We start from the raw sequence: 26,789 nt of genomic DNA on the forward strand, positions 1-26,789 counted from the left end.
GGTGCAGTGTGTAGTACACCGTACGCGTAACTTAGTTGATTTACTGCACTAGAAGGGCTTCCATGTGTTTGATGGGATGCTTTTTGATGGACAGTGCTGCTCCTGAGAGGGATGCTGTGTTTTGATATGATACACCTTCTTTGATGGGGTGCAGATTCCATAAAGGAGTGAGGCGCTGCCTTTAATATGAGGTGTTGTCTATAATGCGTTACATCGACATTGATATGGTTTGCTATGTTTAGTGGGGAGCTGCGTATTTGATGAAGTGCCATCTCTGCAAAATGCTCTCATCTGTTTTTGAGCTGTGGTTTCTTTTTTGGGGAGGGGTCTTTAGAAGGACTGTAATGACTTTGATGGGGTAGACTGTTCTTCAGGGTCTGCAATGTTTGTATCGAGTGCAGCTTCTCTAATGGGGTGCAGTACTTTATAGGGTGAAGTTTATATGATGTGGTCTAGGGTCTTTAAGGGTGCAGTGTTTTAAAGAGATGGGGTCTTTAATGGAGTGCAAGGCTCTTCTGGGTTTGAAGCTAATGAAGTGGTGCGGTGACTCTGAAGGGCTGCACACCTTTGACAAGGCGCCGCACACTCATTGGCTATAGCTTTTTGGGGGAGAACAGAGCCTCTGAGGGGGGACCTTTCTTTCAGTGTTGCACAGTAGTTTTAGAGAGCACAGTGTCTTTGAGTGGTTGCACCTTCTTTGAAGACATGCAGTTCCTTTGAAGAGGTTTGGCACATTTTATTGGATTACACAGTGGTTTTCAAGGGGCAGTGTCCTTACCCAGCTCCGACGACATTGATAGCGTACTTGACGGGGACGCGCAGTGATGCCTCATTGTCCAACAATGTCCCGTTCTCATAGTCGCTGGAGAGAGAAAAGAGATCGTTATGGCGGTCCCAATGCATCGCTTGCCCCACTTCAGAGTACTTACAGCCCCTGCTCATAGATTCCGTTGGTGCACCCAGTTACATCGATGGCATCATGCCATGGTTTAATTACTACATCAATACAACTACATCGATGGAATCACTGCAAAGAATGCCCCAACTTACATTTTAGGTAAATATAATTCAATTTAAATGGCAAAGTACATTCGTTTAATTAAGGCTTAGAGGTAGGGTTACTAACGTAATTTAATTGAAAATAATGTAATGTATTTGTAATTAATTTAGAATTATGGTAATGTATTTAATTTCATATACATAAATTACGAAGTAGTATGCGGGATGGTAATTTAACTGAATTCATTAATAAAATGAAGTTTCAGTTTTATTTATTTATTTTATTTTTTTGATAATCAATTTTATTAAAGTTTTCAACCAAAAAGAAATTCATTTCAAACAGGTCACATATTCCCTTAGAACACTCCCGATTCCCACCCATGACATCATGATATAGAGTAACATAAGACCATTGAGTCATTGTTATCCCCTGGACATAGCAGAGTAGCAGTGTCAACATGGCGGCAATACACCAAACCATTTGCCCCATATTTTAGTAAATAGTGCCGGGCAGCCTCGAGCTTCAAACACAGATTCTTCCTGAGTCCCACACCAGTCGACCCCTCTCCTCCATTTCGACAGGGTCGGTGCCGCCATCTGGGACCATTTGGCTGCAATGTCCCGCTTCGCCACCGCCAATGCCGTGCCTAATAATCGCTTATCGGCGCGGGAGCCATCTAGACTATCAAACGATCCGAGGAGCAAGCGTCATGGGTCGTGGGGAACCACCCATCCCAGGACCTCCGTCACCTCCCTTTCCACCCCCCTCCAAAACGGTTCTAGAGCAGGGCATAACCATACCATGTGGAAGAAATCGGCTGGGGTACCAGCACAGCAGGCACAGGCCGGGGAGGGTCGTGCCCCAGCATGGAAGAGACGGACCGGCGTCAAATAAGCCACATGAAGGAAGTAAAGTTGGACTAGTCGCAGTTTCGAGGACATAGTCAGGGTCCTGGGCGCCATAAGGGCATCACGCCAGTCAGCCTCGTCCAGGGGGCCAACCCATCCCTCCCATCGCTCTCTAAGGTGATCCAAGGATGCAGGAGAGTTGTTGATCAGGGACCAATATATCCTGGAAACCCCTCCCCTCCCCAGATTCCCCATCATAACCTGGGCCTCCAGGAGGCTGAACTCTGGAAGGGAAGTAGGTGCAGGGAGATGAGTGTGGAGAGCATGGCGGAGTAGCAGAGATTTGTAGTGCTGGGAGTGTAGAAGTGAGTGTCGCTGTTGTAAATCAGCAAAGGATCGTATGTGGCTTCCCTCCCACACATCACCAAGCAAGGATGAAGTTTCAGTTTAAAAAAAAATATGTTATTTAAATTACACAACCTATGGGTTAAGGTTGACATACAGATAAGTTAAGGTTACGATATTAATTTAATGTAATATAGAAAATATAACAATATATTTTGAATGATATCAGTCTGAATTAATTAAGGTTTATGTCATGCTTGCTTATCTAATTTAATATAATCTGTTTAAAATACTTCATTGTTATGGTTAATTATTTACATTAATTATAGGTTAGATTTACAGTTAGTGTTACGCTACTTTTTATTTAAAGCACCTGCACTGAATTAGGGAAATTGTTAGGATTACTGTTAGGGTAGGATTAAAGATACTTATTTAATTTTATTTAAATTCATTGACGGTTAAGGATAGGCCAAGCAAAAAGGTGGTGTTGCTGCTAGTCCTTGCATTTATTTTAATTTAATTTAGGGTTAGAACACCTGTCAGGGTTGCCAATCACTCAAGATATGAGTTAGTATCGGCTGCTAGACTTTTGTAGGCTCCTCGCAGACCACCCCCACCTGTAATACCGAAGCATACCCTACCTTAGAGAGGGCGAACTACAAGATGGAAGGTTGAGCGCTTCTAGACCATCCAACAGAGATCCACCCTTGGGTTATTAAATCTGAAGAGATCAAAGTAGGTGAGCCCTTTGATAAGACTGAGGGGAGAGATGAATATTGGGATACAGAGAGAAAGAGGTGCTGCCACCATCAGAAGAAGGGAGACGGGTGAACTCTTGTCTGGAGCAGCGTGCCCAGTCCTTGAGGCTTTTCTTGGAGCATTGTATCAGCTCCATCTCCCACACCTGGCATGTTGTGCCTTGTTCTGGTAAGATACTTCAGAGCGTTAAGCGCCCGCTTCTGAAATCAATGCCCAACCGGAAGGTCGCACAGGGCCTACGCAGCCTTCCACACTTGTAAGGTCGATAAAGAGGTACCATGTGTTAACTGTAACACCTGATATTTAGAGTACTTTAAAAAGGCAAATATTTTAAAAAGTGTCATTCAAAAGATGGTAATATTATCTTGATTATTGTCCGCTTTTGGAGGCCAAACATAGACTACTGTGTCGATTCTAGAGGACTCATCTTGGACGTTGTTCCTTTATGGTGCTAAATGTGGGATCGTCTGCCCCAAAAACAACCCTACCCCAGTTCATCATTGTAAAATTAAGCGAAATACTGTTTACCAAATACCTTTTCCATAAGACATCTAAAAGTGTCACCTTCACTTATTTTGAATTCAGTTCCCACAAGGTTCATCTTGGCATCAACTTGTGCAAGGTGAGCATGGCCTGCGACTGGCTCTGCTCCAGCTCTGCCACTTCTTAGGCAAAGCTGCTAACGAGAATGTTTTTGATTCTCCTCATAGGTTGTCCAGTACTGGGGCTGAAGGTTTACAAGTGAGTCGGGAGAGTGCAACGGAGAGTACTACATTTAACTGGGGAGTCAAATGTCGAACAGGGGTTGCACTACTACTCTTGAAAAAATGTATTGGTCATATCAATAGAAAAGTGTGTGCCCAGAGTGCACTGGGATGAGAGGAAAAGAGCAGATGCTTTTGGCGAGACTGGCTTCTTACCTGCTGACTGACGCCTTCATGTCCACAAACTCCCCCCACGAGCTGTTGCCAAGAACGTCAAACAGGAATGAAAGCATGGCCTGTGGAATTAAAAGATGGTAGACGTCAACAACAGACCTTAGTAACTTGGCGATGCTCCATGAGGCTGACTGTGACTTTCTTTGTGAGACTTCCTGTGACCGGTTCACTATGACGGCCTGTGTATGTACTGTGATGTACCAAACCACGAAATTCATTGACGGGAACCAATGTGATGAGGTCCCTGGCAATGCTTTATCAACGACTGCCAGCTTGGTGGTCATTTATAAATCTGGTGGGCAGTTTACTCCTTCACTCTGGTGAAACAAGGGTCGTGAGCCAGGAAATAAATCTGGCTCTCCGTTTGGATGCACTATTGTTCCAGTTTTTAGGATGGGGAGTGCCCAAAGTAGCTTGGGAATGCATTGCCACTGTTCGGCTGAGAAATTCTCCGTGCAGGAGTCTGAGCCCACCCCAAAGCCACCAAAGAGCCTCTATAGGTTTAGATTATGGGTTGAATAGGTTTGGGTGAAGAGACTCAAGGAAAGCATTCTTAGGCCCGCCTAAGCGATAAGACCCGCCTCACTTGGCGGGCTGTGGGCGAGGGAAAAGGTGCAGCGGCCATCCTCCTCAGCCTCAGGTCTGTTTAGACTTGGTTTTGTTGCCCCTGTCTGTGCAGTCTGCTCTTCCATGGCGGATTTTGGCCATGCGGTTGGTGCTGCTGTCCCCGTGCCTGCCCAGTGGGCACTGGCAGAGGTGACAGAGGGTTTGACAAAGAAGCCAAGGCACATTGGTAAGGGGATTGTATTTGTAAAATATATTATATTTTCCCATTTTGTAGCACAAAACCTGCTTGGAGTATTGGAGTAGAGGTACAGGGAGAGAACGCTTGATGTTTGTGCACTGGGAACAGCGTAGAAGTGGGTAAAAAAAATATGGGAACTGTGATGGAGAAGGGGGGGGCAGGGCCAGTGTGTTCGGGGGTGGGGTCAGTGTGCTCCATAGTGGGGATACAGATGCAGCTAAAAATACTCTGCAACCTTTTCCTCTGTCATTCACATTCAGGTAAATCCATAGAAAAAAAAACATACACCTTAAATAGAAAACAAATGCGGGGTAATGTAATCATTGGGAAATACACTCTGTCATGTTATGAAAGCTTGATTTGTTAATGTGATTATGGCAGATGTCTGTGTTTTAACCACTTACAGAATTAAATCCTGCTTTTTCCAACTGGGAATAGTGACGTGTAGTTATAGTGGTACAAAGTCCCAGCCTGTGACTGAAAACACTGTGAATGCAACCCTTTATTGTAAAATTGTATTACACACAGTATAAGACAGGCTACTGCAAATTGTGCAATTTTTTTTAGCATTTATTAAAAAAGTGTTTCCAAACTATATATTTTTAGTAAAATTAAGTCCGACTGCACCTAGTGCGAACATTTTTCTATGTTTATATTCAGGACCCAACCTAGTACTCAGCTGGTAGCATCCTTACATTAGCTCTCAAAAAGAATAATCTCGCTATGAAGCCTCAAATGAGTCCAACAATGAAAGTAATATAGTGTCCCTGAAGCAACATTTAGATTTACTGATTAACCAGTTGCACACATTTACATTTCTTTTAGGCAGTATGCACCCTTGCGTGAAGGCTTGTAAGTTTTTTTAGTTCGAGCCTGGGCAGCACATACAGCGCATGCTGTATTCAGGTAGGGACTTGGAGCTCCACCCACTCCCCGCCCATATTTTTATTGGATTGTGTCATTGTCCACTGTAAACTGTGGCTGTTCATTGGTCAAAAGGCTTAGTAGTCCCTCCTTAGTACCGCAGTGTCTCATTTTAAAACCTCCCATGGTGACACCCCCTGTTACGTGTGTTGTTACTCAGTAGGCTTTAATTACAGCCTACGAGCACTATTTTTCAAATAGCTTTGTCTTCCCTCCTGCCGCAGGCAGGACACGCTCTCTCCTAACGTTTTAAAACATTTTTTATAGCAAGGGCACTGGCATTTGCAATGTAATAGGGCCGCATTTGCAAGAGTTTAAGCTATTGACATTGTAAATGACAATGCCTTTTATTTATGTGTTTTAAAATCAACATATAAATGAAAGACATTGTCATTTACAATGCCAATAGCTCAAACTCTCGTTAATGCGGGACCTATTGCATTACAAATGCTTGTTCTCTCACTGCCTCTCCCTATTCACAGTTCAGGAGATCCTTCTCTCTGCCCTTCCAGAGATAGGCACCTCATTAACAGAATTTACCGTTCAGTAACGTTGTGTTTGAAAAAAACAAAAAAACAGAAGGGAAACTTTTGTAAATATTTTTTTTGAAAATTGGGAACATCATTCCAATAAATGCCACCCACTTCAACCACTGGGTACGCAATAATAAGAGTTTTAGGGCCATATGTATCATCCACCTGATTTGCTATTCTCAAATAGTGATTTTTAAGAAATCGCTATTTGAGAATCGCAAATAGGTATGTATGTACAAAATCGCATATTTTTTGCGATTTCTTAAAATTCCTTAATTGCGATTCGCAAATTGCGAATCGCAATTAAGAAATAATTTCCCATTCATTTCTATGGGCCAGGAGGCCCATAGGAATGAATCGGAAGTTATTCTCAATTTGCGATTTGCAATTTGCTAATCGCAAATTGAGAATAATTTCAAGGGTGCAGGGGTGTCCAAAGGACACCCTGTTGCACCCCTGAAATATGCATGGGTGCACATGTGGCGCACATACATGCCCTAAGGGCATGTATATGCGTCACATGACAAAAATGCAAAAATTTGCATTTTTCAAGGAATTCGCAACTTACCACCAACTAGAAGTTGGTGGTAATTTGCGATTCCTTAAGGACATTTTGCAATTTTTTTTTGCTTCATACATTGCATTTAAGGACTCACAAAATTTGCGATTCCTGAAATGCAATTGCAAAATAAGCAATCGTAAATTTTGCGATTCCTTGTTTTGCACCAGATTTTGCTTTATACGTACCATTGAGCAAATTCGCATTCACAAAGGCCGAAATTCTGCGAATTTCGGCCTTTGCGAATGCGAATTTGCTTGATACATATGGCCCTTAGTTTAGGGCGCCGTGTGAGACTTCACTGGCTTCCCACTCAAGTCGACTTACTTTTAACAGAGCTAAACTTGGTGTGGTTGTCTTAAGCGGTCAATGTTAAACAATACCAGTCTGAAGTTTGATGTTGATAGTACCCACGCCTGGATGCAGTTATCCCATAGCGCTAATGCTTGTTAACTGACAGCTGTACATTATCTTCCGGGGCATTAAACAACATATTACTGTATTTGCCAATTAGGACACAGTTGGTGAAGTGTGCCACTGTAGCCGATTATTCTTTTTAAGCAAACAAAGTGCTCAAGCTTACATATTTGATAAAAATATATCATTCAAATAATGTGCTTTTTAGTGCTACTTTTTTAATCTCTTCAGTTGCCTGCCTGCCCTTTGGGAGGTAAATCCTGACATGAATGACTGTCGAAGTATTTTTTTTTCTCAAATTGTATTTACTGATTCCATCAACATACATAGAGCAGAATAGCATAGCAACTTTTGAACCATTTCCCAAGCCCATGCCATGATGGTGAACAGTATCTGCTACAATGGTTATACAGAAATCATACCTTAATTGCCAATCATTCTACACCATTCCACTGTTCAACTTAACATTTTGCCTTTAGAAAATTGAATTGAACTGACACACACAGAGAATCAATAATATCCACTGAGATATCACACACCATCTCAGCACTTTTATAGCTACAGGCCTAAAGTGTCTGAGTCTTCCTCAGATTTTGTTCTTTAGAGGTACTGGTCAAACTACCTCTACCCCACTAGCCTTTTGGAAGGCACGCCGACATGTTTCTGACACATTCCCATCAAAACTGCCTTTCATCAGTCGAAAAACCGTAAAAATGCTACCTGCCGCTCGAGTGACTTGAATATTCTACTCGATCTAACTGTAATGTGCTTGCCCCATGAACTTATCGCAAATTGATCCTACGCAATTATTTTATTTCACTCAGTCACCTTTTTCTTCATGTTCACATACAAGAGCACAAATATATGAGTTCAGTATGTCTACTGTAAAAAAACAATCTTGTTTGATTTAATAGAGTAAACCTTTGCCCCAGGCACAATACAAATCTAGCCCACATATAGGGTTCACTAACAGCATTGTCTTCAGGGCATGGAAGAAATGTTTTTCAGCTCATATTTAAAAACTCTCACTTTGAAATAAATATATTATTAAAGGTTGTGGTGGTAGTGCACTGTTATTTACAGACATTTTCGATTAAAGGGCCACAAACTTTGCCACTCACTGATAAAAATATACAGCGTGAAAACAATAATGTGTGGAAACTGCATTTCAGCAAATATTTATCTTTTCCTCATCACCAAGTAAAGTATTTTGATTTTTTTTTTATCCTATTAAAATCTTTGTTTCCATTTCACTTCAGAATTACAAAAAAAGTGCTTTCTGAACTACTAAAATATACTTTGATATTTGAACAGTTAATTTACAAGCTATTTAAATCCTTTGTGCCCAGCACCATTGTCAGACAGTTCACTTTACAAAATCCTCTAACTTTGCAGTCAGAGAAAGAAAAGTAAACAACAATTTCAGGGATAAAATAAAGAGCTAATTCCTTAGAACACATACTCTGACATTTGAACCCTGTCTTTGAACCACAGCAAATCTGACAAGATATTACAAGATGTAAAGGTACCTCACTTTCTGACTGAACAGAACACCTGTTCTTTGCCAGCTTGAGATCTCTCACTAAGTGACCATAGGCCCTAAAAATAGCTCGCCCTTGTAAAATCTGACTCGCCATAGCAAGTGGGTGAGTAGATTTCTCGAGGCTTGCATACAGGCCATCATAGCCTGCCAAAGTATTGAGGCTGAATTGTATTACAAGACTGGAGGCTCTATTATGGCAACTCTTCTTTGCAGTAATTCTCTAGCAGCAAAGTGAAGTACAGAGCCTGATTCGCAAAGCCTACTAAAGCTTTGGAGTAAATGTACACTTTTGAGTAAGTTTGCTATTTTTCAGTATTCACAAACTGCACTTTTGTAGTAACTGACACTTCTTTGGTAAGTCCAGAACTCACATACTACAACACCATTCCCATAGACAATAGCGGTGATAGGGACATACCACAAAGGTATAGGTTACCACAAAAGTGTAAGTTACTACGGAAGTGCAGTTTGTGAATACCAAAAAGTATTAAACATATGCAGTAGTGTAGGTTACTACCAAAGTGCAGTTTGTGAATAGCACTTTGTTGTAAGTTTTGTTGTACTACTATAGCACTAAAGTCATACTATAAAATGCAATCTGTGAAACAGGCCCAACATATATAAACATAATAAAGAAAAAACATGGTGGCATGTAAAGCCCAAGGACGAACATGGTTAACTCTCTATGCCTTTTTCTATTTTTTTCTCCTTCTTTAAAAATGTATTTTATTTTATTGAGAACAGGGAAAAGAATCGACATAGTAGCAAATCAATTCAACAATATACAATCAGATAATTTAGCAGAGTAAACCATTCTTTAAAAAAAAAAAAATTCAGCAAGGAATTTTATAGAGTCGAAAAAAATACACAGTTAATTAATAATGAATACAGTCGATCGAATATAAAACATCATTCTCAAAATTTCTACTTTCTCTCTGAAAAAACTCCCTTTAAATATTTTACATTATTTTAATTAATATCTATTTTCTAAACCAACCCAAACATAATTTAAAAAAAATTCTGATATAAAGTGCATATAAGTTTAGCAGCAATAAATACATCCAATTACCTTGAGTATCTTACTCAAAACCTTCTTAGATAAGACCAAGAAAAAATCGAATATTACCCAAAGTGCAGTATAGAATTAGGAAAGATTAGAAAATAAGTTTTTCCAAATACCTCTAAAATTAACGATAGCTCCTACACGTTTGGCATAAGTCTCCTCAAATCTGCAGGTCCGAACCATTTTATTGAACCAATGCTCAATACTAGATTGTTTATTGGTTCCCCAGTTTTGGAGAACCAGTGGCCTGGCAGCAGCAATAGAAATTAATATAAAATACTGCTGGTTTTTGGTTAAACTTTTTAACTCGCCTGAGGAACCAAACAACACCAACATGACTGATGGCTCAATTCTTACAGATAGAATCAAAGAAATCTCAGCAAAAAACCTGTTGAAATTCTATATATTGAAAGGCAAAGACACCAGTGGAAGTAAGTCCGTTTATTAACCATCCACTCTCCTCACTGGAGAGTGCCCCAACATTCCATAGCAAGCTTCAGGGCAGGGAATACCAACTGGGTAATGGGGAAGGGGTGGACGGAACGTACCATTTGGGAGATAAAGTTACAACACATCTCCCTTCCATAGGGGTGACACAGAGCAAAGAATAGGACCTACGGAGGTGGGACAGTAACTGTACTATGACACCATTTGAAGGAAAAACAGAACACAGAACATTACTCATGCGCATTTACAATTTTGCCAAAGCTCCACCATTGACCATTCTCAAGTTGTACCACATTCTTAAGCACTTTAGCAATTTTACAGGGCATGTAGTATTTGCTTTGGGTGGCTCCCACTTTGATGTTCTTCCTGGCTTGTACCCTGTCACCTACCTCCCACTGGGAATCCTTCACCCCATGTTTAATATCATACCACCGCTTGTAACTGTCTTGGTGGAGTTGGACCTTTTCTGCCATATTCTCCTGATCCACTACTCTGGGCTCACCCCCACTCAGCCAACTAGGATTCAGCTTGGTGCAGGGTTCTCTCCCACGCAATGCTACAAAGGGTGAAATGCCTGTGACCTTATTAGGGGAGGTGTGGTATGCCCACAGACACCTTCTAAGGGACCCTTCTATATCGTGTCCGTTGGTTGCAGCTAACTGGATATGTTCCTTTATGATTCTGTTAGCCCGCTCGGCTAAACCATTGACTTTAGAGCAATATAAAGCTGTGGTCTCATGTTTGATGTCTAAATCCTTGAGGAATGCACGCATCTCTTCCGAGCAGAATTGCACTCCGTTATCTGTCACCAAAGTCACTGGAATGCCTTCTTCAACAAATACACCGTTCAAGAACTCATAACCGCCCTTGTGGTGACAGTGTGGACAAACTTCTGCTTGATCCAATGGGTTGTGTAATCGATTAAAACCAGCATGAATCTCCTCCTTTCACCTAGTTCCTGCATGGGTCCAATAATGTCCATGGCCAGCTTGCTCCATGGTTTGGTTGGCACTTTTACAGGAGATAATGGTGCCTTCTGCACCGCCTTAGATTTGTCGCTTTTGGCGCACGCCCCACAATCCTTAACAGCTTGTTCAGTCATGGCATCCATCCTTGGGAACCAGAAACTGGATCTGACTCTGGCTTTGGTAAGGCTACGCCCTAGGTGGCCTTCATGTGCTAGGTCGATGACCTTCTTCCTCAGGCTTTTGGGTGGAACTACTCTATGAGTCTGATAGATTCTGCCTTTTATGAAACTTAATTCATTTCTCACTTCCCAATACTCTTCTATGCCAGCTTCAAGTTCATTTTTCTTACTCGGCCATCCTTTTTCCATGTATTCTTTCAGCGCGTTTAACTCCTTGTCCTCTTTCATCTCTTCCTCCCATTCCTTTTCCGTGATAGCAGGCATCTCCGTCATTAGTATAGGGCTGTCCAGGGCTTCTTCTTTTTCCACCACTTCTGGTAACGGGGATCTTGACAGGAAATCCGCAATTTTATTCTCCTTTCCTGGCACATACTCCACATTGAAGTTATAGTGCTCCAGCCCCAGGATCCATCTGCTGATGCGAGGTGTACAATTCACTAATCCCTTCACGGAAAAGATGAAGGTGAGGGGTTTATGATCGGTCCGGATGGAGAACCTTAAACCCCACAAGAAAAACTTGAAATGTCTAACAGCCCAGAAACAGGCCAAGGCCTCCCTTTCAATTACGGAATAGTTCCGTTCAGGGTTTGTGAGACTCCAGGATGCAAATGCAATGATCTTCTCCTCTTTTCCATCCTTCTGTATAAGGGTCGCTCCCAGGCCCTTGTTGGAAGCATCTGTGGCCAGGATGGTTTTCCTTGAAGCATCAAATGTACCTAATGCCGGGGAGGTTACTAGTTCCTCTTTGAGTGAATTAACCACAGCATCATGCTCCTTGTTTCATTGGAGCTCCTTGTTTTTCTTCATTATCTCCCTCATGGGCTCACACTTGGCAGCAAAATTGTCCACGTACTTGGACATATATTCTAAAAGTCCCAGAAAGGACTTTAGTTCGTCTTTGTTCTTGGGGCTGGGTGCTTCCTTCACAGCTTGGATTAAGCTGCCCTTCGGTCTGAACCCTTCTTCTGTAATCTTTTGGCCTAAATACTCAACTTCCTTCACTTTTATTGTGCATTTTTCTTTCTTCACAGTCAGACCAGCCTCCATGAGTCTGCTGAACACCTGTCTCACGACCCCATCATGTTCTTCCTCCGTTTGTCCGTAGACCAGGATGTCGTCCCGGAAACACATGGTGTGTTCCACTCCTTCCAATATCTTCTGCATTGCTTTCTGGAACATGGCAGCGGCGGACGCCAGGCCGAAAGGCATCCGTTTGAACATGTAAGCTCCGAATGGGGTCCGTGAGGGGTCTCGATTCTGGATGGAGTTCAATTTGGTGATATGCCATGGACAGGTCAATCACGCTGAAGTATTTAGCCGGGCCCATGGTGCTCAGCATTTAGTTGATTACGGGCAAGGGATGACTTTCCACCCATATATTGTCGTTGAGACTGCGCAAGTCCACACAAAGACGAATCCCTTCCCCGCTAGCCTTATTATTGTTGCAGTCCTTCCAATCCTCTTCTTAGCGATTCTTAATTAGTCCCTTTTTCAGACAGGCAGCAGTACCACAAGAGGCTGTACCTTATACTTAAGGTTCTTCTAATATATGATTTCTTCCCACACAAGTTGCTTCCTTCTCTTGTGTGAGTGTGGAGAGAGCAGTCAAAGGGGAGATGGTTAACTACTGCCCCCTGCGCAGTTCCGTCGCCAGTGTTGAAATTCTATATATATATTGAAAGGCAAAGACACCAGTGGAAGTAAGTCCGTTTATTAACCATCCACTCTCCTCACTGGAGAGTGCCCCAACATTCCATAGCAAGCTTCAGGGCAGGGAATACCAACTGGGTAATGGGGAAGGGGTGGACGGAACGTACCATTTGGGAGATAAAGTTACAACAAAACCCTTGCCAGGACTGTTGTAGATTGTTACACTTATAAAATATATGTACCCAACCACCCTCGTCATGTTTGTTACATCTAAAACATTGATTAAAACACGTTTGAAACATAGTGGACAATCTGTGACGTGTATAATACAGCAACCATCTTGACAAAAAATTCATCCTCTTAAAATTATCCCCTCGGAGTGCTTTACTTGCTAACTCACTGAGCTGCTGCCATTCTTTAACATTAAACCTACAATTTGTTGTAGAATACATTCTTTGAAGCTCTTTCATCATAATCTCAGTCATCATCATTTTATACAATTATTTTTGTATAGGGGGTTTTATTTTGATGAAAAATTAAGTCCGGATGATGGTCTTATAGATGACAACATACAAGACCAAAACGTCGACCAAAGACATCAACTTCCCAGCATTATTTACACTGAAGGACACCATGATGCATTTATGATTTTGTTTTTTCCTTATGTATTAATGAAGTTGATGAATTGTTATGAAATGACCAGTTGATTTAGATGTACTGCTTTTCATGACTTTTACTTGCAAGTTTTGTTCTACTTTTTGTCCCCATAAATTCTTTCTGTGATTAATCTTAATACAAAATTTAAAACATAACCTTTCTCTGCTGTGTGCTTCTTCTCATTACTATATTGTTTTATTTGTGTGAAAAATTGTTGATTAATATCAGAGTAATCCTGTGGATACATCTGGTTCAATTTAGTGAAAGAACCTATGAATAATTACTACATTTATTCTAACTGATGTACAAACTAAATCCCTTGTAGCCACCCCTTACTTTAACTAATTACCGCCCAAGCCTACAAGGGTATATTGGGTTTCCCACGTCTTTTGGTATTGTAAATACGGCACATCCATGATGGCACAAGGGTTTCTCAGAGTGACGCAGGGAAAGTGACGCATCTCTACAGATGCGTCACTTTCTTGCCCCCAAGGGTTTTCAATGCAGGTACGAGTCAGTGTGTTTTCTTTATTGTTTCTGCCCGTCAGAAGGGCAGCTCCCCTGGTCCCTTTCTATATATGTGCTTTGACTCCAGTGCATTCTGTTGTGAGATGAGCCCTCAGCTGTTCTACAACTTCATGGTCTTCACTCAAATGCTTTCCCTTCGATGAGTAGCATGGCCGGACTGGCCCTAGTGGAAATTGGGTGTTTGCCCGGGAGGCTGGAAGGATGGGGGCCGGTTTTGGCGCAGTGGGGGCTGGTTTTGTTACTGAGGGCTGGTTTTGCAGCGAAGCTGCAATCAGGGCTGGACTGGCCATAGCAGGTGCCGGGCGTTATCCCGGTGGGCCGCCATGGTGGGGGCCGGTTTTTGACCCCTGGAGAGTTGTTTCTGTAATGGAGGCCTTTTTGCAGCTTAGCTGAAAAATCAGCCCCCTGTAACAAAAGCAGCTGCAGTGTTTTCCACACGCATCACCCCCCCACACCCGCGGCTAGCCCGAATCAATTGCTAGGGCCGGTTTGCATTCCCAGTCCGGCCCTGGCTGCAATACCGGCCCCCAGTAACAAACGCAGCAGTGCTGTTAAGCAGCAGTGCTGCACACATGCATTCCCTCTCCCACTAGGGGGGTGCCAGTCCGACAAAATTGCAGGGCTGCTTTGGGCTTCCAATCCGGCCGATGAGTAGCATTCGGCTGATTGAAGTACCTTAACATTTCTGTTTCCTAAGTACATAAGTTCAGTTTATAGGTTACAGGCTTTACATGTTCCTTAGGCACGTCATCATAAAAATGGAACTTTTACCTTATCTTTTTGAAGTTTGAAGTTGTTTTTGGGCATTCCAGTGATTGGTTCATCCACTATAACTTATTAAATTAACTTCTTTATTGATATGGAAGACACAGAGGCAAGCAGCTTGTGAACCTGCAACAGCCTAAATATGGCTTTCAGGAGGCTGAGAGTTCTGTGTCTCCTTCTTAGGTGGAATAATTGTTTGAGGGTTCATGATATTGTTCAGTCTGCAGTGACTGCTGCACTGAAATCAATGCATCAGACCCCTAGTAGCTCTATGTCAGCCCTTTTGACTGCTTTATATCCTTGTTGCCACCATGTCCTGCGGAAGGTCAAGTAAGGTAAAGGAGAATGGGTCTTCACCTTCCTCGCCCTATGGCTGAGGAAAATTAATGTTTACAAAAACATAACTATAAATTTGAGGCATCTCCGAATGATTTAATGCCGTTGTAGGCAGTGGGAGGATCCGTCCAGGCGAGTATTCCCAGAGAAAAGGCAGGGATGGTGAGCTTTATTGGGGATTATTTTATGCGCACACAAGCTGTGTGGTGTCTATTGTAGAGTGTCATGAGGAGGGCATCTTAGACTCCTCTAGCCACAAGGATTGCTCAGAAGTGGATTCACTTGTGGGGTTGCCCTTACCATTGGATGATGCAGCCACAGTAAGCGGAGAGGAAGGGCAAATCCTATATGCCTTAGGCCAGCCATTTAATCCCAGTATAATAGTCCATTCTAAATCCGGCAAGGATCTCTCTCTGAATATTTCAGGGTTTAGATAGATTAGGTGCACCATGGAGAAGGCAAAAATAAGTAAGCTCAAGTCAAAAGTCCTAGGCTCAATCTTCCTATTATGTTGGCCTCTACTCTTGACATTGATCCTACTCTTAAATCTTAAAGAAGAATAAAGAATACTGAAAAGACCATATTGACTTAAGTGTGACTTCATCCCTGGTGCTGCCTCCATCTTTTCATCAGTTGATCCTACACTGGTGCCATTTTTGTCCAAAAACAGGAAAGGACCCTAAAAAGAGGATCGAGAAAGCCTTGAGAGTATGCCAGGACAAACTGCTGGATTTGGTGGGCTCCTTGACCCGATCGAAGAGATGGCAGAGGGGGCTTCGGCATCCAGTGAGCTACTAGATCTCTTGGTTTTAAGGTGCTGGATTCAGATATTGACCTGCATTCTAGGGTATGCAATTTCAGCTTTGTCTGCAAAAGAAAAAAAGACTTTACTGATGCACATTGTCCCCAAACTAGCGGAAATGGCTGATAAGGAGCTAGGAGAGGCCATAGATGATCATCTGCTTGGGGAAAAGTCTTCAAACAAATTAATAATATGTACAAACGTGACAAACCCCAGCAAAATCAAGTTTTTGGTACAGCCTGCAGAGGTAGGGCTTGCTCTACCAGCTTCCAGTACCAGCAGAGCTCGAGTTTTAAGCGGCCTTTTATACTCCGAGGGGACATATTGGATCTGCAGGTAATGACAAGGAAGGGTTTGCCCCTTTCTACCGCTAGAGAGCGGGTCAGTGGCGTGGAAGGCATCAAAGAGCCAGATGAGGCTCCCGCCAGGCTGATGGTAAGTCGGCAAACCTTAAATCTTTTTTTCCAGGAAAGGTGCGTGGCAGACTCACCCTCTTTCTGTTTTAGTGGCAGTGAATAACTACAGATCCCAGGTTTTTACAGATGGGGCAGGGTTACAGGATATAGTTCTATTGCGAACCAGTTCAGTTGGTGCATCCTCATCTAATGGTGTTTTCCAAGTCAGAGAGGGTCCTTATCTCAGTGGATGTCAGAGATCTTCTAAGAAAGGGCGCGATAGAAACAGCACAGGGATAAAAACAGGATTTTCTGAGCAGTCTGTCCCTAGTGAGGATGGGAGACAAGGGTTTCCATCCTATCATAGACCTGAAGTTGTTGAATGGTTTCGGGTTCCAGGCCTTGAAAAATAATTAAAATATTACAAAACCTGCAGGGCTAGCAACTTGAATAATCTACTCGACCCAACTGTAATGCTCTTGACCCATAAACTGGTCTCAAATTCTGTGATCCCGGGCAAATATTTTATTTCACCAAGCTGCTTTTTTCTTGATTACCACATAAGAGCGCAGCTTCAGAGGTGTGAGTACAACACATATGCTATACAAAAAAAATCTTTTGCTTCATTTATTAGACTAAACATTTTCTCCATGCATAATAAGACTCTAGGACACATAAACAGTACACATGACCCCTTGCTTGCCTCTTTGTTTACTAACATCATTGTCATCAGGGCGGAGGCAGAAATGTTTCTCAGTTCATGTTTCAAAATTCTCACTTTTAATAAATATATTACTAAAGCATGATGTGGAAAGACACTGTCATATGTGGAAGGGCATTTTCATTTACAGATGCTATAAAATTTCCGACTGGCATGAAGTTTTACTGATAAAACTATATAGTGTGCGAGAGATAATGTTTGGAAATTGGGTTTCAGCAAATTATCATTTTCAGAGAACCAAGTGCACCAAACTGACAGTCACTTGCTCTATTCAGAGATGGGCGGACCGTCATGTATCAGTGGCAGTTGTCCCACTGGCTCTGCGGGTGCAAACCATACCTTGGCGTAATTGAGGCCATCTGTGTAATTTTTCTGCCCAACTCAAGGCAGGTGTTCTGATGCACGTTTTTTTGTTCGGGAACTCAAGGAAAGGCCTGGTGTTCCTAAATAGAAGCAAACATTGGCAGAGCCAATAGATCTCACCTATGCAAGTGCTATTAGTTTTCCCTATGTATTTTACCCATGTTGTACATCAGTGTGGCTGCTGTCCAGCATGGCCAAAGGTTTGTGGCGTAGAGGAGAGTGGCGAGTGGAGTGACATAGAGTAGAGTGGTGTAGAGTGGAATAGAGTGGGGTAGAGTGGCATAGCATATTGTGAAGTGGCATAGAGGGGACTGTCATAGAGTGTTGTAGAGTGGCATATAGTGTCATAGAGGGGAGTGTCATAAAGTAGAGTGTCTTAGAGTAGAGTGGAGTGTTGTGGATTAGAGTGGAGTGTCATGGATTAGAGTGGAGTGTTATGGGTTAGAGTGGAGTGTTATGGATTAGAGTGGAGTGTCATGGATTAGACTGGAGTGTCATGGGTTAGAGTGGAGTGTTATGGATTAGAGTTGAGTGTCATGGATTAGAGTAGAGTGTTGTGGGGTGTCATGGAGTAGGGTAGACTGTAGTGGAGTAGAGGGGAGTGATGTAGAGTGGAGTAGCATTGAGGGGCATAGCGTGGAGGGGCATAGCATGGAGGAGCGTAGCGTGGAGTGAAGGGGCATAGCGTGGAGTAGAGGGCAAATGAGTGTTATGGCATAGAGTGGAGCAGAGTGTTGTAGAGTGGAACAGAGAGTCATTGAGGGGCTTAGGGTGGCGTATCATGGACTGGAGTAAAGTGTCATAAAGTGGAGTAAAGAACTGTAGAGTTGAGTAAAGTGTCATAGAGTGGAGTGGAGTGTCGTAGAGTGGAGTGTCGTAGAGTGGAGTGGAGTAGAGTGACGCAGAATTGTGTAGTCATTGCATGGAGTGGCGTAGAGTGGAGTGTCATTGATTAGTGGGTCACAGAGCATCATTGAGGGTCGTAGAGTGTTGTGGAGGATCATAGAGTAGGGGCTCAGAGTATTGTGGAGTGTGGCACAGAATAGCATAGAGTAGAGAATTTTATAGATTAGAGTAGTGTGTTATAGAGTGGAGTAGAGTGCTCTGTCATAGAGTGGAGGGGCATAGAGTAAAATGGAATTGAGTGGAGTAGAGTGGCACTGAGTGGCACAGAGAGGAGTGACATAGAGTGGAGGGGCGTAGGGTGGCCTAGCAAAGTAAAGTGTTGTAGAGTAGAGTGCTGTAGAGTGGAGTGAAATTCCACAAAGTGGAGTGGAGTGGAGTATGGTGTCATAGCATGGAGTGGCATAGCGTGGAGTGGCGTAGAGTGGAGAAAAGAGGCATAGAGTAAAGTAGTTTGGAGTGCCGTAGAGTGGAGTAAAGTGGCATAGAATGTAATTGATTTGAGTGGTCTAGAGTCACAGAGTGTCGTAGAGTATCTTAGAGTAGACTGTCACACTGTGGAGTAGATTGTCAGAATGTCTTGGAGGGGCATAGAGTGGAGCGGAGTAGAGGGGCATAGAGTGTTGTGAAGTGGAGTAAAGCGTCGTAGAGAGGCGCACTGCAGAGTGGAGTGCAGTGCAGTAGTGTAGAATGGAGTAACGTGTCATACAGTGGAGGGAAGTAGAGTGGAGTAAAGTGACATAGAGTATCGAAGAGTGAAGTGTTGTAGAGTGGAGTGTCACAGAGTGGGGTGGCCTAGAGTTAAATGACCTAGAGTGGGGTGGCCTAGAGTAGAGTAGCCTAAAGTAGAGTGGCATAGCAGAGATGGAAGTAGAGTGTCTGTGTGGAGTGTTGTAGAGTGGACTGGCATAGAGTGGAGTATTGTCTTAGAATGGAGTTGCGTAGAGTGGAGTATGCATGGTGTGATAATACAATGCCATTACAGAAAAAAATATATATATTTAAATGGCCATTACATTTGCACAAACATACAGCTTTACTGATAAAACTATAAAGCACACAAACGATAATGTGTGGAAATGGCATCACCAAGTATATTTGTTTTGATCATATTAGTTTTCCTTCGCACTTCAGAATTACAAAAAATTGTGCTTCATTTGTACTTTCACAATTATGATATATTCTGAAATATTTGCACAGTTCATTTAAAGACATTTACATTTTGTTTTGTGCTAGAAAAAAGCCTTTTCTTTAATGGCAAGATTGTCACATAAACCTTCTCACTTTAAAGCCAGAGAAAGAAAAGTAAACACCAAGCTCCCTCTGAAGACATGGCCTGACATTTGACCTCTGTCTTTGGATGCACAGCACATGTGACAAAAAGCAACAAAATGTAAAGGCCTGTTGTGCAGAAAGCGATTCCTGGAAGGATATAGTTAACAAGGTATGTTCTGTGGGATGGGACTAACACAAGCTGGATATCCTAAAACAAATAAAGCCAGCAAACACAAAGCAAGCAAATATGAGTTACAAACCACAGAAGAAATGGTAAAGAATGGGCAGAATGCATTCCCAGGGAAGTTTTCTGAATGTTCCCAAGATGTTTTCAGCAAACTATACAGCTGCACTGTCTGGTAGGCTTCAACCTATAAATGACCCCCTTCACTGAGAGAAAACTTCCAGGTTGTTTCCTTTACAACAACAAATTCCCACTTTAGGAATTTGATTTTGTAAAACAAAAAAGTTTGCTGAGTAGCCACATGAAATATTGCACCCACTCAGCAAGCTTTCAGTATCTTCAGAGGAGTCACCATGGTGGTGGCTCCTCTGAAGGCATGAAGATCTCCGATAGGCTGGAAGAGATCTCTAAATATTGCAGGCTGTGGTCCACCAGAGAAGCGGAATACATTCCTCTGCTGTCCTGGCAGAACAAAGTACTTTATTTATACTCTTGTGGGCTGTACTTCATTTTGCCAGGATAGTAGAAGGATGTATTCCGCTGTTCTGATGTAGTCCCCCTCATATTTAGAGATAGATCTCTGCCACCCTATCAGATATCTCTGTATCTTCAGAGGAGAAGCTGCCAAACAGTTTCTATAAATGCAATTAAGTTTTTCTATGTGGTTGCCATGTTCAATGCATCCGCACAACAACGTTTTTTGTTTTACAAACACAAGACCCCAAACGGGAGTTTGTTTGTGTAAAACAAAAAATAAATACTACTGATAATCTGGGAGTTTTCTCCCAGCGTGTGGGATAATTTTTATGTACTCCTGTTCCTGGCGACCAGGCTTTCCTTGCAGTCTCAAATAGGAAAATGTATGTCAGAAAGTCTGCCCTTAAAAAGGGTGTACAGTCAGAGGTACTGGTGGCTTCGTGTCTGTGGGAAACACCTCATGTACTAAACTGGCTGTATTCCTCTGCACTTGCACTAGTTCAAGCTGCTCCCCCGATGCCTGTTTAGTGACCCCTCCCCCCCACCGTGGGCTCACCTGGGTGTCCCTTTTGAAGATGGGGTGTGCGATGTTGCACCTCAGGTTGCGCGTTGTGGCCTGTGCAGCATCCTGCTCTGGCAACACATTACAGTCCGCCGTTGTCTTTAGGGTGGAATAAGGAGGCAAAGAAAAGACAGGGAAGGAAAATTAACGTACATGCCATGATGCATATTTTTTACAAGTTTTTTTAAACATATTTCTTCTGAAAACTGGAAAGGGAGAGAATACTTACCAGAGTAACTCCTGCTTTCTTAGGGCCCGATTCACAAAAGTAATCTGAGACAAAATCCTAACTTTACGACTTTTGGTATTCATAAAAGGCATTTAGTTGTAAAGATAGGATTTTTTATTAAGTTTGTCTTAAGCTTCGGTCTTAAGACAAAATCCTAACTTAAGTTAGGATTTTGTATTAAAACCAAAACTTAAGACAAATTTAATCTGCCAAGCAGAGGCTGAGAAAAAAGGGGGTTGCAAAATGTGTTTTCCCCATGCGATTTCCCATAGGGATTTTAGGCACGACTACAGACCGAACCGCTGAACGGAATTACACCAAATTTGGCATAAATCTAGATCTTGGTCGAGGAAGAGTGATTTTTGTAATTTGGTGTAAATCTGTTTATTAAAGTACAAAGATTTAGGTATATCTAGAGATGCGGATCCACCATGGAGCCAAGCACCAACAGCAATGCTGTGATTGGCTGGCTGCAACATGAAAGGAAAGTTGCAGCTGCCATTTTGTACATTGGACCTAGGTTCCCAGAGAGGAAAAATAACATTTAAAAGTGATATAAGGGGTCAATGTAGAGGTACCCTAAACCCATGGAACTGATGGAGGGGCCTGTAAGGGGACCCTCATGGGCAAGAAATTGTGTAAGGGTCCGTAGATCTGCTGCGATGCTCAGCGCGACCCCCTGTGTGTTCCGTAGCAGATATGCGGCTCCAGACTCCAATTATAAAACATACACCCACTCACAGACCCATACACTTACTCACACACTCACTCACACACACAATCACACAACCACTCACACACCCACTCACACACCCATACAGCCATTCACACACCCACTCACAGGCCAATAAGACCACTCACGCATGCACTCACAGACCCTCACAGCCAATCACAGACCCTCACAGCCACTCACACATACACTCACACACCCACTTACACACACCTACTCACACAACCACTCACATACCCACACAACCACTCATGCAGCCACTCAAAGACCCACACAGCCACTCAAACACTCACTCACACACCCACACATCCACTCACACACCCACTTAAACACCCACACATCCACTCAAAGACCCACTCACCGACCCACACATCCACTCACATCTACTCACACAGCCACACACACACATACACAACCACTCACACACCCATACACCCACTTACACACCCACACATCCACTCACACACCCATTCACACAACCATAGGACCACTCACACACCCACTCACAGACCCACTCTCACTCACAGACCCCCACATACACTCATACACCAACGTACACAACCACTCACACACCCATTCACACATACATACAGCCATGTACCCACCCACTCAGACACATGCAACCACTTACACACTCACACACCTAGTCACACACCCGCACAGTCACTCCCACACAGCTGCTCACACACCCTCTCACATACCCATATAGCCACTCACACACCGACACAGACACTCACATAGCTATTCACACACCCACACACAGGCAGTGATACACTTATAGAAAGTGCAATAGCATAAGTTTGTATTAAATGTGTTGTTGTTTTAATATTGAATGTATCCTTTTGGTTGGGAATGAATCCAAGGAGCCATAACATGAATTAAAAAAAGAAAGACTAGGAGCACTGCATTCATAGAAAGACTAAAAAAGGTACGTTACCTCAATTTTTTAAATTGTTAGTTTTAAAATATATAATAAGAAGGAAGGAATGTGTGAATAAAATGTATTTATAAACTTGTGAAAATGTATATTAGTAAATTGGACTTATGGATCAAATTGTAGTACCATTTTTATTTAAAAACATAGAAATTCACTGACATAAACAAAGGTTACAGGGACGTCATAGTTAGAAAATAGAATTGAAAAAACCTCAGAACTTCACTGAAGAAAAGAAAGGTTACAGGGACGATATAGTCAGGTTCAGATTTTACACAAACAAAACCACAGAAATTCAGCAGTTATAGTTACCTAAACTAACTATAACTTACACCCCTCGCAATGCATTGCTTATGACCTCACATATTACATCACTGATGGTTAGTGACATCACTGATGATATCTCAAATGACATCGCTGATGACATCATCCAGCAAAGTAAAATTCAATTTACTTCATAAAATACTATTAGAAACTTTTTTAAAATAAGAAAAGGAGACAGGTGAGAAACATACAGCAGAATGCTCACTGGGACCTTATCACCTACTACACTCACTTATCATCCAGTAGAGAGTTCTTAGCAGATAGTCCTATCTCTTCTAAACCACTACTCTACCCGCTAAAGACCAAAGTAAGACATCTAATCGTACAGGCTAGTCTATCGCAAACCACAAAAACACCATTCGTCAACCTGGAAAGTGGTTTTAGTGCAGACGTTCGTTTTACACAAACCACTACACCACACACCCAGTAGAAAGTGCCTTAGCGGCCAGGCCACTGTATCAAACCCACTAGTCAAAATATTCTTCAACTTGGAGAAAGGTGTCAGCAGAGAGGTCAGTCTGTTGCAAACCACTACAACACTGAGCCATCGCCCTAGAGGGGGGTCATAGTGAACAGATACATTTATTGCAAACTGCTACTACACTTGTTCATCACAAAGGAGAGAGGTCTAAGCAAAAGTGGTCAGTATGATGTAAAACACAACCATGGAGTGAAGTCTCAATGAACAGGTTAGACTGTCGCAAAGCACTACCATACACACATCAGCGGGGACATGTGTCAACGTAGAGGCTAGTTCACTCATAAATAGGACACTGCTTTTAAAATGGGATTATAGTTCAGATGATATATGTTAGAAACACTAACAGTCATTAGTAATACAGAAAGAATAGTAATTTAACTTGTACAGTAGCTCACTATATATAATTTAGTGTCAGAAACATTCACAAAATACTCACATTGACTGGATGATGTCATAAGTAATGTCATTTGAGATGCCATCAGTGATGTCACTGACTTTTGTCATGAGTGATGTAATATGTGAGGTCATAAGCAATGCATTGCATGGGGCGTTAGTTATAGTTAGCTCAGGTAACTATAATAGCTGAATTTCTATTGTCATGTGTGTATAAAATCAGAACCTAACTATAAAGTCCCTGTAACTTTAGTTTTTTTCAGTGAACATATATATATATATATATATATATATATATATATATATATACACATAAATATATATATATATATATTCGCTGAAAATTTAGTTTTTTATTGAATATATATATGTATATATAACATACATATATCCTCGAACTCCGTGAAATTACTGCAGCAGCCTGCTTGTATCGCCTGCTCCAATCAACACAGACACGACCTGGACTCTGGTGCAAATTTATTTATTTATGCGTGCTTGTTGCCATAACGTTTCGGCTCGAAAAGAGCTTGTTCAGGGATGTGATATATTTTATATTTTTATATATATATATAAATTCACTGAAAAAACCATAGGTTTCAGGAGTTATATAGTTAGGAATTAGTTTTTAAAAAACCTTTGAAATTCACTCAAAAAACTATAAGTTTTAGTGGTGTTATAGTTAGCTGGACATTTTACTCATACAAAACCAATGAAATTGCTCCTGTATAGTTAGTTGTACTAACTATATTTCGCGCACCCGCAATCCACTGCTGATGATGTCACATATTAGATCATTCATGACATGGTCAGTGACATCACTGATGACATCTCAAATGACATCACTGATGACATCACTGATGACATCATCCAGTGAATGTGGTTTGCTTCGTTATTTAAATATGCATTATATATATAGCAATTTACATTGAAGAATGAGTGGATATATATAAATAAATATTTGGATGGAGGATTTAGTAGCAGTGTAATTGACTGTTTACTTGACCAATTTATAATGTCTCACTAAATATAGTGGATAGTGACTAAACTGTGTGAATATCTGTATCACTTTGTCAGTTGTTGTGTAAACTGATTCTACAGTTGGTTACTAGCTATGTGAAAGTCTATATTAGTTATTGATTAGTTAACTGAGTATTTGTATGGGAGTGTGAAAGTGTGTGTGGTTCGGTGGGGGGTGTGTGACTGTCCAAAGATGTGTGAATAGTTGATTTAGTAGATATATGAAGTTAAAACTACATGTTCTAACAGTTTGGGTGAGGGAATCTCTTTATGGGTGTGGTGATGAGCAAATATATTTCTCAAAGGTACAGGTCCAACAAACTAGAAAAATAAAAGGCAGTGTATGTGTCAGTTGTTGTATATAAATAAGTATACATAAGACACAATGATTGTGTGAGTGACTGTATGGATAACTGTATACTTCTAATAATGATTTTATAATTCACTAAGTATGACTTACTATCTAAATGAATAGAAGAAGTGGTGTTTGTATAAGTGTTTTGCTAAGTAAATATGTAAGTATGATCCATTGTTTGCATAAGTGAGTAGGATGACTTCATATGTGAATAGGATGCGTGCTGTTGTTTAATGTCGATATAGATGTATAAGTATTTTTGATAGTGTTCTATTGTTCATTGACAGCATGTATGAGTGAATCCATAGGTAAGTGATTAGATGTGTGTATACATCTATGAATCACTGAGTGGATTTTTAGATATTTGTATTGCTGTGACAATGGATTTAAATATGATACTCTGTATTTTACAAACAGTGATGAAAAATTGTAATAGTGTATGAAAAGGTGTATGTGATTGTCACGTGGATGATGTCATCAGTGATGTCATCAGTGATGTCATTTGAGATGTCATCAGTGATGTCACTGACCATGTCATGAATGATCTAATATGTGACATCATCAGCAGTGGATTGCGGGTGCGCGAAATATAGTTAGTACAACTAACTATATAGGAGAAATGTCATTGGTTTTGTATGAGTAAAATGTCCAGCTAACTATAACACCACTAAAACTTATAGTTTTTTGAGTGAATTTCAAAGGTTTTTTAAAAACGAATTCCTAACTATATAACTCCTGAAACCTATGGTTTTTTCAGTGAATTTCAAAGGTTTTTTTAAATGCTAATTCCTAACTATATAAGGCCTGAAACCTATGGTTTTTTCAGTGAATTTCAAAGGTTTTTTTAAATGCTGATTCCTAACTATATAAGGCCTGAAACCTATGGTTTTTTCAGTGAATTTCAAAGGTTTTTTAAATGCTAATTCCTAATTATAACTGGTGTGTAACCTATGTTTTTTTCAGTGAATATATATATATATATAAAATTTCTATGGCAAAATGAAACCCCTCATTTTGTTCCTTTTCAAATTAAATGTATTAAGTGTTACCACTTTATTCCAATCAAGATGACTTCAGGTGTGCCATACTTTTGTCATAAGTAAGACTGTTAGCGTTCTAGTTGTTCTTTAGAACACTCTGGGACATTCTGTCATTGGGCTATAGTTGGGCTACATCTGGCTGATATTTGGGCTACATTTGGGCTCTTTTGTCTCTGGTGGCCATCTTGGGAGACTGCATATCAGAATGTTTTTAATGAAATATAAGAGGATTTGAGAAGTCACTCAAAATGTGCCCTAATTTTTCTTTCTTCAGCACTAATCATAATTTCTATGGCAAAATGAACCCCCTCATTTTGTTCCTTTGCAAATTAAATGTTGT

At 41.4% G+C, this 26,789-nt stretch overlaps 1 protein-coding gene across 1 annotated transcript in view; it reads right to left on the reverse strand.

Moving 5' to 3' along the window:
* Positions 1 to 26,789, reverse strand: part of ITGAL (integrin subunit alpha L) — a 453,229-nt gene that overhangs the window by 33,484 nt on the left and 392,956 nt on the right. The window contains exons 21-23 of the mRNA XM_078652856.1: positions 20,941 to 21,045; positions 3,873 to 3,952; positions 779 to 862 (exon numbers count right to left, since the gene is read on the reverse strand). Of these exons, the coding sequence (XP_078508982.1) occupies positions 779 to 862; positions 3,873 to 3,952; positions 20,941 to 21,045 (269 nt within the window). The remainder of the gene's footprint in view (positions 1 to 778; positions 863 to 3,872; positions 3,953 to 20,940; positions 21,046 to 26,789) is intronic.

The sequence above is a fragment of the Lissotriton helveticus genome, chromosome 7, assembly GCF_964261635.1.
Source record: "Lissotriton helveticus chromosome 7, aLisHel1.1, whole genome shotgun sequence".
In the NCBI taxonomy this organism is placed as follows: domain Eukaryota; kingdom Metazoa; phylum Chordata; class Amphibia; order Caudata; family Salamandridae; genus Lissotriton; species Lissotriton helveticus.